This window comes from Hylaeus volcanicus, unplaced genomic scaffold (genome assembly GCF_026283585.1).
Source record: "Hylaeus volcanicus isolate JK05 unplaced genomic scaffold, UHH_iyHylVolc1.0_haploid 12237, whole genome shotgun sequence".
NCBI classification, from domain to species: Eukaryota; Metazoa; Arthropoda; class Insecta; order Hymenoptera; family Colletidae; genus Hylaeus; species Hylaeus volcanicus.
In genome coordinates this window covers 2,334,743-2,349,948 of record NW_026533172.1, presented here as the reverse complement: position 1 = coordinate 2,349,948, position 15,206 = coordinate 2,334,743, and the positions used below count along the sequence as shown (strand labels likewise).

Below are 15,206 nucleotides of genomic sequence, written 5' to 3'. Positions count from 1 at the left end.
GCTAAAAAAAAAATAATTAAATAAAAAGTAGCTAAAAAAAAAATAATCAAATAAAAAGTAGCCAAAAAAAACAAAATCAAAAAAATTATCAAGAGAAGAATAAGAGACACTTGATTAGGTTGTTTATGTTGAATTGCATCGTGAGAAATATTTTTTGACTTAAAAAAATATGTTTTTCGACTGTAGTGTTCTCTTACCTAGTAAATCTTCAGGAGTGACTTTAACCATGTTCGCACTATCACAAGATTTCCCCTAAACACTAAAGTTAAACAACGAGTACTAAGAGTTTTCTAAACTCTTTGAAAAATAATGTCTGATTCTGTTTTCAAATTTAAGTCCTTTTATGATGGGACACACAAAGGAAACTGTGACACGAATGCCATCCTTTTTTAAAAAAAGTTGAAGGGTTGGTGTGCATTTAACGCGGATTTGTAAAGAGGGCCACTACCTTTGATTTGACGTATTATTATAGTAGTATAAGATAGTAGAGTGACACTTGGAAACTTAATGTCTTCATACAACATTTGGCTTGCAAGGTGATTTTAAGATCTGTTCTTTGAAACATATAAACGACCGTAGGTTTTCCGCTTATAAAAACTGGTATATTGCAGTGTAGAATGTCTCATTTCAAAAATTTAAAGTGCAGTTTATTTTAGTTGTGTCAATTTCATATGTTATGTTAATAAAAAGCATGACAGTTTGTTTTCTACTAGGAAGGTTTTCTTTTGTGTTCGGTCTCAATATTTTTTTTGTTGCTTTTTTAATCAAAGCTAATAAAAAAAAATTATACAAATCTTATTGAGATTTTATTTTTTGTTTCGGATACTTACCAAAAAATGGTTCAATAAAATTGATTTCTTTTCCTCTACCTCGCCAACAAAAAAAATTGGTACATAAAATTAAATGTTTAACAAAGACAGTGGAAAAAAGGGTTTTTTTTTTATCTTGCGCACTTTTCAAAAGGAAAAAAATTCATGCACAACTACAAGAATAAGATTTTCACAAATTAATGGCGTTTTTTGTATTAGAATTCCTTTGTTTCCAAATGATGTAACTTCGGTTGAACGTGGCGTTAGGAGGAAAGGAGAAACAGTAATTTAATCAATAACACGTGATGTTTATGTTCAATGGGTTGCGGTGAATGGTTGCGTTGTTGCTTTTCGCATTAGAAGACAGCCCAAAATATTTTACTCAGTATAATATTTTTGTGATAACGTTATAAAGAATTCCTTAAGAAATTTGTACTTGTTTAAGCTACAGTTAAACAATGGGGATCGAAACCGTAGTACGTGCAAATAAATATGTAAACGTACTCGAGGCAAAGGAGTTTGTTTAGATAAAACAATTTTACCATACTCCCACGCAATGTACCCCTAATAAAATCAAGGAAAGAAAGAAAATTTTACGAAATAAAAATATTAAATTTTATCGTATTGCCTTGACATAACGAAGTTTAATGAGATTCGCAGTAATACAAGCCATCTAGAGATAGGGAAAAACATTGTTAAAACATACAGCGTATCGTCAAGTAGTAATAATAAAACTTTTACTTCTTCATTATCAAAAGGAACAAACTTGTCATCAATTTGCCAACCAAATCCTGCGGTAAACACACCAAGTGGTACAACATTGATAATTTTCCCATCATAAAGTTCTTTTTTAGCCCATTCAAGTCTAAAAAAAAAAAATTTATATAAACAAAAAAAGATAGTATTACATTCTTTTAAATAAAGTTCGATAAACAATAAATTTTAGCTTCTCAACGCAAAGTAATGTGCCCTCCTCAACAAATAAATCCGTTTTCGATGACTGATAAGGTTTGGATAAAGAACAAAATAATTAAAAAAAGAATTTTTGTTTTAGCTTTTTTTGTGTTTAAATAAATGAATAGAAAAGGTATAATACCAGAGTTGACTCGAAACAACGAATATCTCCCGTTTTTATTGCTTGAACGACATCCGCATAATGGTTTAAACTGAAACAAATACATTAGAATAGAGAGGTATAGAAAAGTCAAATTAAATAATTGACCAAGTCGTTACCTATATTTTTTTAACAGTGCATTGGAAGGTATTTTTCCATTTCTTAACCGAACGGCGGCTAAACATTCTAAAATATGTCTGTGGCAGATATCTAAAATTAGTGCAAGAAAATAAAAAAAAAAAAAAGCTGGTACTTTTTCAGTTCTTTATTATTTTCACTACAATTAGCAAACGACCAAGTTAAGGCTTCATCCGCCTAGTACATATTGATATCACACCGAGAATGGATTTGTGAAATTAAAAGTTAAATAACAACCTTTTGAAACTTTTCTTGCTGCATATATAATTTTCCAAGAAAGTATTTGAATGTTACTAAAGGGGCTCTTGGAATTTTAGACACGTCAAGATGACTATTTAAGAGAATTTGCAAAATAATAAGGTGTTGGTTAGAACAAAAAATATTGATACCTTGACTCAACAGTTTTTAAAAAAGCAGAAGCCATTTGAATGTTACCTAGCTTTATGAAATAAATGTTTGTTTATACATGAGAATACTTTACAAAGTTTTTAGAAATTTACTCTCATGCAAAGTTGTATCGATTCACTCATTAATACAATATAACCAGCTTGGCGGAATTCATCACCACGAAATTTACCAATATGCTGTCGAATAGTATTTAAAACTTTTTGCTGATTTTGAGTCTGACGTAAAGCTCCATATTGGAATCGTTCTTCATTGGAGATAGAATTTCCAACATCATCCTCTTCAACACCTGTTAAATCACATTGAGCATCCGCCTAACAATGAAAAAAAAGGGTTGTGTCAATTGGTTTGAATTATAGAAGCATCAATACTTCAACACCAGCAGCATCTAACATATTTAATAATGATATAAGACTTGGAACTAGCCAATTACTCGATCCCTCCATTGCAGAAGAACGATAAATATCAAGAAAAGCACTAAAAGAAAAGAATAGAAAAATTTGTGTTGGTATTATACCTTAATCAAACAAACCTACTTAACAACGCTTATAGAATGAGTTACAATTACGGTTAAATTAGGTTTATCACGAACCTTTTCTTTAATAAGTTTAAAAAGTGAAACTAATAATGGTTTAAGGGGAACGTCGTGCACTTTAATTGTACTTGAATAAGCTTCAAATATAACCTATGAAATAACACTTTGAGAAAAAAAAGTATGAACTTTTTTAGTGCGTATACTAACCACTTTTGTCGATACAATATCTTCGTAGTTAATGAATTGTAATATGTAATTTGTAGAAACCAGTTGGGAAACGATTTTTCCCTGACGAAATGTCAACCCTCGTTGTAGTAATTCGCACCATGATGTTAGCGCAATAGATTTTAGTGTCAAGCGAACCATATATCTATATTATTTTTAAAGAAGACGTATAAATATTTGAAAAGAAAAGTTATTTATCAAAGAATATTTGCAACGTCACAGTACGTAATCACTGGACCTATAGAACGAATTGTATTGTGCCGATTTGTGGGTGATCGTTTCCAATTGAAAAAGCTATATGCATTTACTAGAGGAATGTATTCTTATTTAAATTGATCTTGATGAATAATGACGAATTCCTTCTTTTTAGTAGAAAAGAAAAATTTAAAATGTATTTGTCTGGTTTAGAAAATCATTGATTTATTTTATTTAAACAATACCCGAGACATTTTTATTAACCTAAAAAATAATTATTTTTTACTTTTATTTCATTTAATATCAATATTATGGGTATACAAGGATTAGGTCGTTTTTTATCTGAAATGGCACCGGAATGTATACGTCAACAAGTATTACATGTTGCGCGTATTGACTTCAACTTTGTCGAAAATTCATTTCTTAACAGGATGTAAAATCATTTTTGGGCCAAATTATAGTTATCGATGCTTCAATGTCACTGTATCAATTTATGATAGCAATAAGGGATGCTGAAGGCTTTGGGTAAGATATGCCTCAACCTAAGCAATCTCTATAACACTTTTATTTTTCAGATCTCTAACAAATGAATTAGGGGAAGAAACAAGCCATATATCTGGGTTTTTATCGCGCTGTACACGTTTACTTGAAAATGGAATTAAACCAGTACAATGTGAGACACAAAACTTTAAACAAAATTCCGCTATTGTAGGTGTATGTATTTGATGGAAAACCAACCCAGTTAAAATTAGATGAGTTAAATAGGAGACAAGAGCGACGCGTGAAAGCCGAAGGTGACCTGGAGGCTGCACGGGATACTGGTACAATATTTCTTGAAAGGTTTTAATTTTTCTTAAAATTTTTAAACGCATCTCTTATTAGGTGATGCTCAAGCTATTCGAAAGTATGCAGGGCGAACTGTTCGGATTACGCCTCAACATAATTCGGATGTCAAACAACTTTTAGAGTGAGCCGGATATACTTTTTAATGAGAGTGTATTATCGAGAGACTAATGTATAGAATGAATTTATAGTATAACGTAGCCATCAGTAGTACTTTTATTGAAATCTGTATTAATGAAGTAAAAACCTATTGCACGTCTGTTTAAGATTATTAGGTGTACCGACTGTTGATGCTCCCACTGAGGCCGAAGCGCAATGTGCAACTATCGTTGCGAAAGGTACTTTGTGTTTGTGAAACAGAAAGGCAGGTTTTTAAAGTAAAACACTCTCTAGGTTTCGCGTTTGCCACGGCAACAGAAGATGCAGATGCTTTAACGTTTGGAAGTTCAAAAGTCATACGACATTTAAATTTTTCAGAGCAATATGCTAAAACAAAGCCAATTCTTGTTTTTTCATTAAACGTATAAAATGCTCTATGTCTTGCTTTTGTTCAGTCACAAGATCATTGTGGATATGAGTTATTTTATAGATTTTGTTAGAGAAACTACAGTTGACTATGGCAGAATTCGTTGATTTTTGTATTTTATGTGGGTGCGATTATTGCAATCGGTTAAAAGGTAGACTCATATTATTTCGTCTTTAAAGTCTTGTTAAAATTTTATTGTGTAGGTATCGGTCCGCATACCGCATATAAACTTATTAAAAAACATTCAACAATTGAAGTAATTTTGAAAGAGTTAGGTAAAACATCAGTTGAAATTGAAAATTATCCTTATAAACAAGCTCGAGAGTTTTTCGTAAATCCTGAGGTGACATAGTTTGAAAGATGAGTAACTAGCTTTTCATTTTAAGTCCAAATACAGGTCATTGATCCAGAATTGCTGCCCAAATTTTCCTGGAAAAATCCACAAGAAGATAAACTTCGTGATTTTCTTATTAATCGGCATAACTTTAACACAAAAAGAGTAGCAAGTTATTTACAACGGTAGCAAAAATTTGGCGATTCATCATGGCGCAAAACCACTTGCCATTCAAAAAATTGTATGAATTGTGATATGATGTTTTTTAGCTTAAATGATGCAAGGGGGAAATTTTCTCAAAGAAGACTTGATTCCTTTTTTTCGATTGCGGTGAGATACAATTTTCAGGACAAAATTGTTTACGGAAGAGAAGTTAAAACTAAATTGTTATTCTAGGTCAAACAACCTCTAGTGAAAAAATTACCCGTTAAAGAAGAGAGTTGTACAAAAAAAAAGAGAACTGCAGGAACTTCCTTTTTAAAAAGTATAAGGAAATTGAAGAAGTGATTGCAACTGAAAAGTTGTAATTCACAATATTTTACTATGTTTAAAAGATTAAGTTTACACAAGTCTGTTTGAACACTTTGCCTCTTATGACTTGTTGATTTTTTATTTGTTTCGTTGTTTTTTAATTCTTTGAGAGCTTTTTCAATGCAAATTTTTATTTTACTTATAAGAAAACTACTAGAAGGTGAAAATAAAAGAAAAAATTGTGGAGCAGAAAACCGTTATTTTGTGGTTTATTTCAGTTATAGTTAGTTGTTGTGATAGATTACTTTTTAAAAAAATTATTAGACGTTGCTGATATACATGAAACACTAACATATCCCAAAGTCATCAAATAAGGTTGCTTTCATACTTATTGGTTAAAAAGAAGCATTTAATCGTTAGCTTATTCAAAAGGCGAATTCAGTAAATTGATTTGTCTCCGTTATCTCTTTTGGAAATATTTCGCAAATTTGATATATATATATATATATATATATATACACACACACATAAACAAAAAAAGCAGAAATATTTGATATTGAAGGAGTTTAAGATTTATCAATTTGTTAAACTACACGTTAAGAAGACATACCTTTTGTTCAATTTGATGTTCAGGTTTTTTAATACTAGCAATATTCGTACACGGTATAGCATGATTTTCGGGAATAAAAGATTGATTTTGGGAATTATCTAACTGAAAACGACTTTTGTGGCGCTCCTAGAAAAAAAAATCGAAAATGGAATTTGAGAAAAAAAAAACACGGGTTAGAAGACTTACGTTGTTTTGAGCGGAAGGGTCTTGATATTGATTCGGTGGTTGCGGTTTCAAAAAAATATCCACTGAATCTTTCATCGGATTAATAGTTTGCTTTTCAAGGTGTTGACCGTCCCAGTTTTTGCATTTTTGCTCTTCTAGAACACCCAAGTTTTTTTTTGAAACAAGTTTCTAAGTTAAAATTAACATGAAAAAGGTTTAAATAAAACACTAAAAAAAAACCAAATCTGTACAAACTTGAGCTATAGAAAGCTGGTGCCTTAACGCATTTTGAACACCTATCGAAGTGTTAAGACGTTCCTGAGTGGTTTATAAAGTTATTATTTTTCAGACCATGTACGCTTATAGAAACAACTAATCACGTGCACGAATTATAGAGATCAACAGATACAGCACCTGTAATTCATTGTCTTGCTGTCCATTAAATAATTCCACTCGTACACAAAAAACTTTCGAAAATTGCTTTGAGCATTGACGATATACCGCCATATGGGAAAGAACGCGTTTCCGAGCACAATCAAGTTCATTAGCCTGGATTAAAATGTCTTGGCGCTCATCTAATATTTCACGACGTTTTCTCTCTAGCTCTTGTTGTTCCCTAATTAATGTGGAACGATCGTTCTGCAAATCCCGTTCTTCATCTTTAATTTGATTCATTTTTTTTTCTAATTGGTTTAGAGTATCTTCAACTTTTTCTCTCTTATTAAGTTTATGTTGTAAATTCGATATTTCTTTTGAACGATTTTTTAGCATTCTTTCATGTTCGGTCAAAGCAATACATGTACCCTTCAGTTCCGTCTCAATTTTTTCCATGGCTGTGTCGCGTTGACTCAATTTTTCTCGAAGTCGATCTAGTTGAACTTTCATATCTTCAAGCTGATTTTCGTAGTCATGTTTTATTGCTTCAAGCTGTTTTCTATGACAAGAATAAGTTTCCTCAAGTTGTTTCTTGTGGCCAAGATTTAGGTCTTCCATCTGCTTTTTATAATTAAGTTGCATTCGTTTAAATTCTTCAGAAGAAAAAGCAGAGTTTCCTTCGTTAGTCACAAAACTCTCAGTATTTTCATAATGAACATTTTGTTCAAGGTTTCCTAAAAGAAAGTTCAGTAACAAAAGATGAAAGTTTGTAAAGTTTCTAGTGCAGTCAACTATGTGAACCTTTCAGAAAGATATGTATACATTGTTCTACAGAAAATGGTGGAGGATTGATGGGGACGACTGACTACGAGAGAAAAAAAATGAAAACGTTAACATTATAATTTGAAATCAATGTAATGATTTGTTAAAAACAGTGTCGTACATTTTGCTGACATGTTGACGAAAGGCTTTTGACGGGAATAACGCCAAACATATTATCGTTTTTAAGCATGTCTCTTAATATGATAACTTCGTCTTCTAATTCTTGCAATTGTTGACATTTGGATTTAAGATTCTTATGAACTTCATTGATTTCAGACGCTGCAGATAGTCGAACGAATTGAATGTTGTTTTTAAGGTTTTCGATTTCCTTTTCAGCTTTTTCAAATGCGGCCTAAACATCGGTAACGTGATTTTCTTTTTTTAAATTGTTCGCGTAAGTTTCACACTCATCGACACATTGGTGGGTCATTGTGTAAAACATTGACAAGAATACCTGCGTTTCACTTAAATGTACAGCCAAAACTTTTTCTTGATTATATCTCGTCTAGAAGCAACCGAGGTGTTAAGAAAACAAAATAGTAAAAGTGATATACAAGCAAAATAGGAGTGACCTGAGAGAAAATGTTATTGGAATTTGTAGCTGAGCTGTGGGATGAGATCAATCTTTGATTATAAAGTTCACACCTCATTTCTTCATTACACTTCTGATAAAAGAATTAAAAGAAGTTTGCAATACGAAATGTTACTTTTTCCTGGGCCAAAGCAATTTCCAACTGTGTTATCTTTCGAACGGCTGCTACAGACAAAGATGGTAATTTTCTATCACTCGTATAGGAAGAAGTTGATTCTCTAAAAAATGTTAATTTTCGTGGTGGAGTTATTCTAAAATGATCCTCATTGGTTGAAAAATCGTATACAGGTGGTATATCTTCTTTACCAGATTCATTCGTTGAAACTGTATTCATCATAATTGCAATATGAAATATAATCAGCTTTGTAATAGCAATGTATTATATAATTGAAATAACGACAAAAACAAAATAATTAGAAAGAGAAAAGGGTTCTGTTTTAACATTAGGAACATTCTAGGAAATGAATGAATTTGTTGTAGAAAATATAATGCAAGGTTTAAAGAGATTTGGATCCAGCTGCGACGGTTCAATAAGTTTTTTTCTACGAAAAAGTAGAATAAGTGATATTTGTTGAATTGAAGAATACTAAGAGATTCAAGCCGACTAGAAAGGAAGTTATTATATTTTTTAAAGCTAGTAGGTTTTTCACAATTTAATTGATGAATCATCCTTACCAAGTTTTTGCTTGTTTGATGATAACAAGTCGGTCGTAAAAATGCAAAAAAGTCGATGTTTTCAACCCGTTGGATGTAGTTATGCTGCACAGCAAGCTTGGAATGCTCAAACACGACAAAGTGGACTGAAGAAAGCATTCATATACAATGCAGAACCATGTAGTGCATATGACTGTTGGTACCGGCTTTATGATATTACTCAAACTGCTTTTATTTCAATGGTGTTTAATCAAACGGGAACATTATTAGTAGCAATGACAGCGAATAGTTTTTTGCGTTTTATTGGTTTGAAAACAATGTGTATTTACGCTTCAATTTATATGTGTGACTATTTTGACGGTGTGGCTTTTTGTTATATATTTATGTTTTTATATTTTCATTTTTTTTGTAGAAGGTAAGGAAAACATTCCTTTGACACCGCATCACTGTAGTGAAACATCTGGTACAATCTTCATGAACTTTTTGGACCATGATTCAAAACTAGCAGTGAAATGGAGTGAAAGCTTACTTATTTTTTCTTTAACCGATTCTCCTTCTATTCACTGCTTGATGAAGATAAATCTATTAGCAATGTTCCATCAATTAAATCACAAAACCTTATCATTTTGTAGGACTCAAGTTTTGCAATTTGAGAAATCATCTGAGGCTGATACTTTTTCCAAATCGTCACCAATTTCAATAAACTCACAAGTGTTTGCACAACAATTAAGAGAGGATATAACTTTTGTTGGAAGTTATCAATTATCAAATGATTTTCAAAAAACAACGGACATATGCGATCATTTAAAAAGTGTACTTTACATTGAGCAATGTCAAATTTTGCAACATTTCAATAGCGTGTTTGATTTTTTCATTACAAGCGAACCCAGTATTTCTATTCCTATGCGCATGATTTGGGATTTTCAAAAAAAAACATTAATGTCGGCTGAAGTATTGTTACCGATAGAATCGTTCGAATCTCCAATAAAAATAAAAAGTCAATTAAGATGTTCAATTGTTTTTGCAACATGCAACTTTGGATGGCATTTCTGTTACGATAAAAAGAACTTTAGCAAAATACTAAAGTACAATAGTGCAATAGAGGCAGCAAATTTTAACAAAGAAGCAGAAACTTATTCTTTATGGAATGAGTCTATCCATTTGCATGCAAACGAGCAACATGTTTTTTGTGCCGTTGTACAAGGTTCCAGCGAATTTTTTTTACACTATCTTTTTAAGGATTATAAGATACCAAGTCAAACAGTAGCATCCATTAAACTTAAAAATTCATTATCTGCGTCTACTCAACTTGTAGTGAATAAATCAGGATCTCTTTTATTATGTCGATCTGCTAATTGCTTAACACTCATGAGGCTTTCTGTTGATCAAAGAGAAAATGAAGAAAACAAGGACGAGTCGCTCACTTTCTCAAAGTCTAAGGATGGCATTCCAAAAGTTAAGGGTATGTGATAGTTTCCTTCGATATGACTTTTCTTTTGACTTATGATACGATTAATGTAGTTCAAGTCGTTTTGTGTTACCAAAAACCTATACCACGAGATCGTTTAACATTCTGCGCAATAAGTAACGCTCCGTGTCATGTGAACGTTATTTTGTTGTTTTATGGAAAAGTAACCAAATTTTCAAAAAGAAAAGAACTGTGTAATATACCGTAACATGTTTTATGATACAAACTGACCTGCAGAGTAATTCAACTGTTCAGTTTCTTCGATTTAATGAAAAAAAAGGGTCTATTGAAGTCAATAAAAGTTTACAATTATCGAATTGTAAGGAATTGGATCAGGTTGGGTTTTTGTTTAGTGAAAATGACGCACTATGTAAATTTTTGTAAAGATAGTATGGATCCCCTGTACATTTCAATGGGCGGCCCTTTCGAAAGGGGAAAGATGTCTACTTCTTTTTGGTTTTCCGAAAAGAAAAGAAACGTGGCATCTGACACTGTCTAATTTTTCGTTATTGACTGAAAATTTTGAGATTGTTGAAGTATGTTTCTATAAAACAAAGCGTTTATCTTTATTTTGATGAGTGTCAACTACTTAGTCTGAATCTGAATTCGATTTTAAGGAAAACACTACTACAAATCAACAAGTTTTTGAAGCTATCTTGCCACATTCATGTATTTCAAATGTACTACCCAATGCTACTTTAATTCAAAAAAGTTGGTACACATCGTTAATATTATACGGATCACCTCCAATGTAAAATCCAAGTTGTGAGAAAATCTGACTTGTTAACTGTTAATGTTTTAGATACCCATTTTGTTTACCACCAGAAGACTTAGCTACATTAAAAGTTCCCATTGAAACAAAACAAGACAATACTGTTACGCTTCTTACAAAACGTTTAAACGTATTTCAAGAATTTTGGGTTCTATCGAAATGTTGACAGCGTAAAATAAAATACTTGTAAAAACATTTAGAAAATCGTTAGACTATTGTCATAGAAGATTTGAATACACTATATTTTTTGTAGTTTTCTTCACGCGACTTTCTTTTAGAACGCTTCACAATTCGCGTCAACTGGAAGTATGATGTTGTTTTGGAAGTTTGAATGAACTGACGCAATGTGGAATCCTGTGGTAAATGTTTAAAATTCGTTAAACATAGATTCACGACATGGATGGGAGTTTTGATCAAAGAATGCTTTAAAATCTAATGACAGCAACATTCAATAAATGATCCCAATATAAAAATGTATTTAACTACACATAAATTGAAAGTTGTAATAAATAATGCATTGGATAAGAAAATAATAACAAAAGCACCTACCCAATTTGTAAGTATGTTGATTGCTGCATGAAAAAAAATTTTAACAATTTTTTCATTCTTGTCGTTTGTAGTTAACATAGTGGTACACAAACGAGGAAGTGTGGTTTGTCGAGATTGGCGATTGAATTGCCTATAGAATCTTTAGAATATAGAAAACGTAGAATGAAAACAGTGTAACTCTGCTTTTTTTACTTGACGGCAACTTTTAGGGTAGTAGGTGCTTTTTGGTAAGATTGAAAGTAATCTTTAGCTCGTTTAACAAGACGGTATGTTAACATTTTTACAGTATAGAAAAGTTGATTTTCATTCGTAATACCGCGCTGTATTGAAAAAGAATCTTCTACGGAAATGGATTTTGGTACTTCTAAAAACATAAAGTCCAAAAGGTGTGCTTTAATGAAACAATTTTAACCAGAATTAACAACCGGGTCTACAAGGATATCTTTGCCAAGGCAGGCTAAGGGAAGGTATTCCGCTAATGCTCGATTTCCATGAAAAATGTTTAAAAAAAAAGATACCGAATAATTTGAAATTTCTGCTATAGATGTGATTCTATAGAAGACACGATAGAGTTTTTAGAAATACAAATTAAAAAGTTTTGGGAGTACAACATTGATTTTTACATCGTACCCGTGTTCTTTTAGTGAGGAAATTGTAACTCTTCCTAAACGAGGTATGTCGCATAATTGGTGTGTCTAATGGCAAAAGAATTGGTTATATTAAGCTATGAAAAGTATTCTGGGTGGAAGATCAAAAAAAGTTTACTTGTATAAATTGAGGCGTCACCGAAGAGTAGACAACAAGTTGTGTATTAGGTTTTTGAAGGTATTTGGAAGCAAGTTTTGCAACAACTTTAGAACCACCAATACCTTATAAAATTGATAGAGATAATTTTTCATTTTGATGGGAAGAAAGAAAACAAAAAGTTACCAGCAGATGTACATAATTTCAATCGAGAATACACTTCATGTCGTAGTTGGTCACATATGTGCGTTCCACACGTTAACAGAAAATTGGATTGTTTTAATACGGATTTTCGTGAACCTTCCTGTACATGAATAAATAAGTATGCGTTAAAACATTTTACAAGTACCTCTTCTAAAAGTATTGTATCCTGTAAATTGTCATCGAAACGATACGTGAAAGGTACGTGTAATATGGAAAAAGAATCCTTTGGTGTGGAAGGAATAGCAGAGCAGCCCTTGGTTGTTACACTTGAGTTATTGATTATATTGCTGATAAAATGGTTTGAAAGAAAACGTTGAACAAGAGAGATTTGTTCTAGAAAAAATCATGAAAGTCTTTCTGATTAATTAGCCTTTTTTTCTTAATAATACCTTGGTGTAACGTTACAATTTTCTTTTTTAATTCCAAAAGATACCGCAAACATAATTTGGATAAAACGGTTATATCAAGAAATACTTCATCAAGTCCAACTTTTTGTACAGTGGTTTCAGTGTTATATGTAAGCTCCTGTAAAATAGAAAAAAAAGCATCAGAGGCTTTTCTGTAATTAGTTAAATCTTCTCCATTTTTTAATATGAGTTGAGGACAAATTTCTTTAGCTTCACGGACCGAACTTCCTTTGTACACGTGAAGATCTCTTGCCGCGTAATTGCTTGTAACAACATAATTTTTTTGGTACACTGCGACAGGTTTTCCAACAATGCTCACATCACACAGTTCTTCAACTTGGCAATAAAAACAATTTAGATCAATAAGTAAAATAACATGAGCTCGATCATGAAAACGATTCGTCAATGTCATAATTGTCTCAACGCATAAAATAATTGGATTTCATATTATTACATTTTTAAACATTTGCTTATAATTTACGAATCAAAAATCTTTTGTAAAAAATAATTATTGCTAGTACTGGTATAATTCAAAAAATTAAGCTTAAAACGATAAAAGCTTTTTAAAAAAAAATTCATCAGTAAAGCACTGGTTCACCATTTGAACAATGCTACACCTTAAACAAATCGCTTAAAATGAAACATGTTCTATATCTGACCGCCCGTCGTGCTTTAGTTTCATCATTCTAAAAAATTTGTAATATCAGACAGCCAAGAGAATGTCATCCAAAAGAGTTTCAATGGAATTTTGAAACAAAATCTCTCAGTAACGTTAGCGAAACAACTTAGTTCATCATCACTTTTAAATTATTCAGTCATATTTTCTGTATATTCTCCTCACAGTTTTCATTTAAACGCATAGGAGACTCTAGTTAGCAAAAATCATCATAAGCAGTGTATCATGGAAAAAAGTTGTGTAGCCTTCAAATAATTGCTAACTTTTATTCGTATAAACTATATTGAAAAACAAACTGTAACCAAAAATGTAATTTTGGGATTGGGACGTCTGAAGAGTGCATGTTGCAATGAAACAAACAATTCGAGAAACGTATAGTTTTTGTTTAAGCGTTTTTATAACATAATGTATTAGAAAAGAGAACGAAAGTTTTAACGATTGACGCGTTCGTTGAAACAGAAATTTGTTTAACAAATATGATGATTCTCTTGTTGTACCTTAGTTTCGCGATAAGGCATTTGTGGCACATTTTATATACACAAATACCAAAGTGAAAAGTGTTATTTATTTTTGTTTAAGAGCAATGGTGATTCTGTATGAGAAACTCTTTTCAATAAGAAACTAAACTGATAATATTTTATTTTTGCCTATTGGCAATCATTATTATTATTATTATTAATTCTCTGACAAATTATCGCTGTGTTTATGTTTTTCCTACTAGGAGACGTTACACTTTATCAATCAACCAATAACCAATTTTTGATACGCTGTAAAATGAGATTGTTACAGAAAATTAGAGTGAACGTGGGTACATGTGTTATTATTTTCAGAAGGGTTAAAACGTTGCAACAAAACAAATGTTTTAGATATGGTAGACAAGCTACTATGTTGCTAAAACATATCCAATTGTTTTTGTTGTAAGTGTTTAGAAGTTTTCATCTGCACAAAATTGGGTACGAATCTCATTAGCGTACCGCAAAGATTCGTAAACATTAATGTAGATTCACAATGTCTTACAAGAATGTATGAATGATTGTCAAGTTGTATCGAGGGAATGAAGGTGACATAGCAATCTTTCGTTTTGGTAATTTAGTTGAAAATAAATTTATAAACCTTTTATATTGACACTTCTGTATCAGTCTTATAATAAAAAAAAAAATTAGCACTTAAATGATTGTATGCGATTAAAAAGAATGATTGGTAACATGGTAGAAAGAATTGATGGATTGTATTAAATTTTTTTTTGCAAATTAAGAATGAAAATGATTAAATCCCATTTGAGTTGTAATTATTATTTTATAAAAAGACCGAAATAAATCTTAAAGGGCGTATCTAGATATCATTCGCAGACTTGGTGGAGCTGAGAGAAAACAGAACGTTCGGAGGAACAGTTGACGAAACATAGAGGAGTTTTTTTTAAAGGCATCATAAAATGCATTGTATTCAGATAAAGAAAACTATTGATTGATTTGTACCTTTATGTTTTTTAACAAATATTGTTGTGTTAGCCCAAAAAAATTTTAGACTTTGAAAAAATGGTTTCATGTGACGTATTCGATTCGTGCTAGACGCC

The 15,206-nt window shown here is 31.5% G+C and overlaps 6 protein-coding genes across 14 annotated transcripts in view; 2 read left to right on the top strand and 4 right to left on the bottom strand.

Annotated features, from left to right (window-relative positions):
* The window catches only part of LOC128883680 (uncharacterized), a 3,269-nt gene extending 2,954 nt beyond the window's left edge, over positions 1-315 (bottom strand). For both annotated transcript variants that reach the window (XM_054136299.1, XM_054136300.1), the window contains exon 1: positions 198-315. In XM_054136299.1, coding sequence (XP_053992274.1) covers positions 198-228 — 31 coding nt within the window. In that variant the 5' untranslated portion in view covers positions 229-315. The remainder of the gene's footprint in view (positions 1-197) is intronic.
* Positions 316-420: 105 nt separating this feature from the next.
* LOC128884381 (PCI domain-containing protein 2-like) lies at positions 421-3,421 on the bottom strand. 3 transcript variants are annotated; one of them, XR_008459373.1, is made up of 15 exons: positions 3,209-3,421; positions 3,003-3,151; positions 2,838-2,943; positions 2,562-2,780; positions 2,451-2,500; positions 2,299-2,392; positions 2,177-2,238; positions 2,043-2,120; positions 1,906-1,975; positions 1,718-1,809; positions 1,551-1,674; positions 1,438-1,482; positions 1,314-1,373; positions 831-1,254; positions 421-770 (listed from the first exon to the last, which is right to left on the bottom strand). XR_008459373.1 is itself a non-coding variant. In XM_054137745.1 (14 exons), exons 1-14 carry the CDS (start codon positions 3,365-3,367, stop codon positions 1,231-1,233), a joined length of 1,332 nt encoding a protein of 443 aa, XP_053993720.1. In that variant the 5' UTR covers positions 3,368-3,421; the 3' UTR covers positions 421-1,230. The 3 variants fall into 3 exon arrangements, 2 of the variants coding, with proteins under 2 accessions (XP_053993720.1, XP_053993721.1); XM_054137745.1 differs by having other exon boundaries at positions 421-1,254; XM_054137746.1 differs by having other exon boundaries at positions 421-1,254; positions 3,212-3,421.
* Positions 3,422-3,657: 236 nt separating this feature from the next.
* LOC128884382 (flap endonuclease 1-like) lies at positions 3,658-5,657 on the top strand. 2 transcript variants are annotated; one of them, XM_054137749.1, is made up of 12 exons: positions 3,658-3,795; positions 3,852-3,946; positions 3,997-4,087; positions 4,134-4,242; positions 4,304-4,388; positions 4,532-4,602; positions 4,658-4,785; positions 4,854-4,941; positions 5,048-5,133; positions 5,188-5,309; positions 5,394-5,454; positions 5,521-5,657. In XM_054137749.1, the coding sequence occupies exons 1-12, from the start codon at positions 3,733-3,735 to the stop codon at positions 5,629-5,631; spliced, it is 1,110 nt and encodes a 369-aa protein (XP_053993724.1). In that variant the 5' UTR covers positions 3,658-3,732; the 3' UTR covers positions 5,632-5,657. The 2 variants fall into 2 exon arrangements, with proteins under 2 accessions (XP_053993724.1, XP_053993722.1); XM_054137747.1 differs by having other exon boundaries at positions 4,994-5,133.
* Positions 5,658-5,838: 181 nt separating this feature from the next.
* On the bottom strand, positions 5,839-8,544 carry LOC128884379 (microtubule-associated tumor suppressor 1 homolog). 4 transcript variants are annotated; one of them, XR_008459372.1, is made up of 11 exons: positions 8,275-8,538; positions 8,140-8,232; positions 8,022-8,072; positions 7,689-7,919; positions 7,547-7,610; positions 6,785-7,479; positions 6,626-6,688; positions 6,392-6,559; positions 6,206-6,331; positions 5,984-6,061; positions 5,839-5,925 (listed from the first exon to the last, which is right to left on the bottom strand). XR_008459372.1 is itself a non-coding variant. In XM_054137743.1 (10 exons), the coding sequence occupies exons 1-10, from the start codon at positions 8,494-8,496 to the stop codon at positions 6,056-6,058; spliced, it is 1,719 nt and encodes a 572-aa protein (XP_053993718.1). In that variant the 5' UTR covers positions 8,497-8,538; the 3' UTR covers positions 5,935-6,055. The 4 variants fall into 4 exon arrangements, 3 of the variants coding, with proteins under 3 accessions (XP_053993718.1, XP_053993719.1, XP_053993717.1); XM_054137743.1 differs by lacking the exon at positions 5,839-5,925 and having other exon boundaries at positions 5,935-6,061; XM_054137744.1 differs by lacking the exons at positions 5,839-5,925; positions 5,984-6,061 and having other exon boundaries at positions 6,179-6,331; positions 8,275-8,410; positions 8,466-8,544.
* Positions 8,545-8,687: 143 nt separating this feature from the next.
* Positions 8,688-11,219, top strand: LOC128883785 (uncharacterized). Of its 2 annotated transcripts, XM_054136488.1 has the most exons (8): positions 8,688-8,796; positions 8,864-9,173; positions 9,226-10,275; positions 10,335-10,444; positions 10,519-10,617; positions 10,668-10,817; positions 10,875-11,032; positions 11,084-11,219. In XM_054136488.1, the coding sequence occupies exons 2-8, from the start codon at positions 8,876-8,878 to the stop codon at positions 11,217-11,219; spliced, it is 2,001 nt and encodes a 666-aa protein (XP_053992463.1). In that variant the 5' UTR covers positions 8,688-8,796; positions 8,864-8,875. The 2 variants fall into 2 exon arrangements, with proteins under 2 accessions (XP_053992463.1, XP_053992464.1); XM_054136489.1 differs by lacking the exons at positions 10,875-11,032; positions 11,084-11,219 and having other exon boundaries at positions 8,689-9,173; positions 10,672-10,781.
* Positions 11,172-13,886, bottom strand: LOC128883786 (DNA polymerase iota-like). The gene is made up of 9 exons (XM_054136490.1): positions 12,940-13,886; positions 12,696-12,883; positions 12,533-12,650; positions 12,368-12,471; positions 12,233-12,297; positions 12,015-12,154; positions 11,795-11,966; positions 11,603-11,741; positions 11,172-11,485 (listed from the first exon to the last, which is right to left on the bottom strand). Exons 1-9 carry the CDS (start codon positions 13,367-13,369, stop codon positions 11,261-11,263), a joined length of 1,581 nt encoding a protein of 526 aa, XP_053992465.1. The 5' UTR covers positions 13,370-13,886; the 3' UTR covers positions 11,172-11,260.
* Between the last annotated feature and the right edge of the window lie 1,320 nt (positions 13,887-15,206).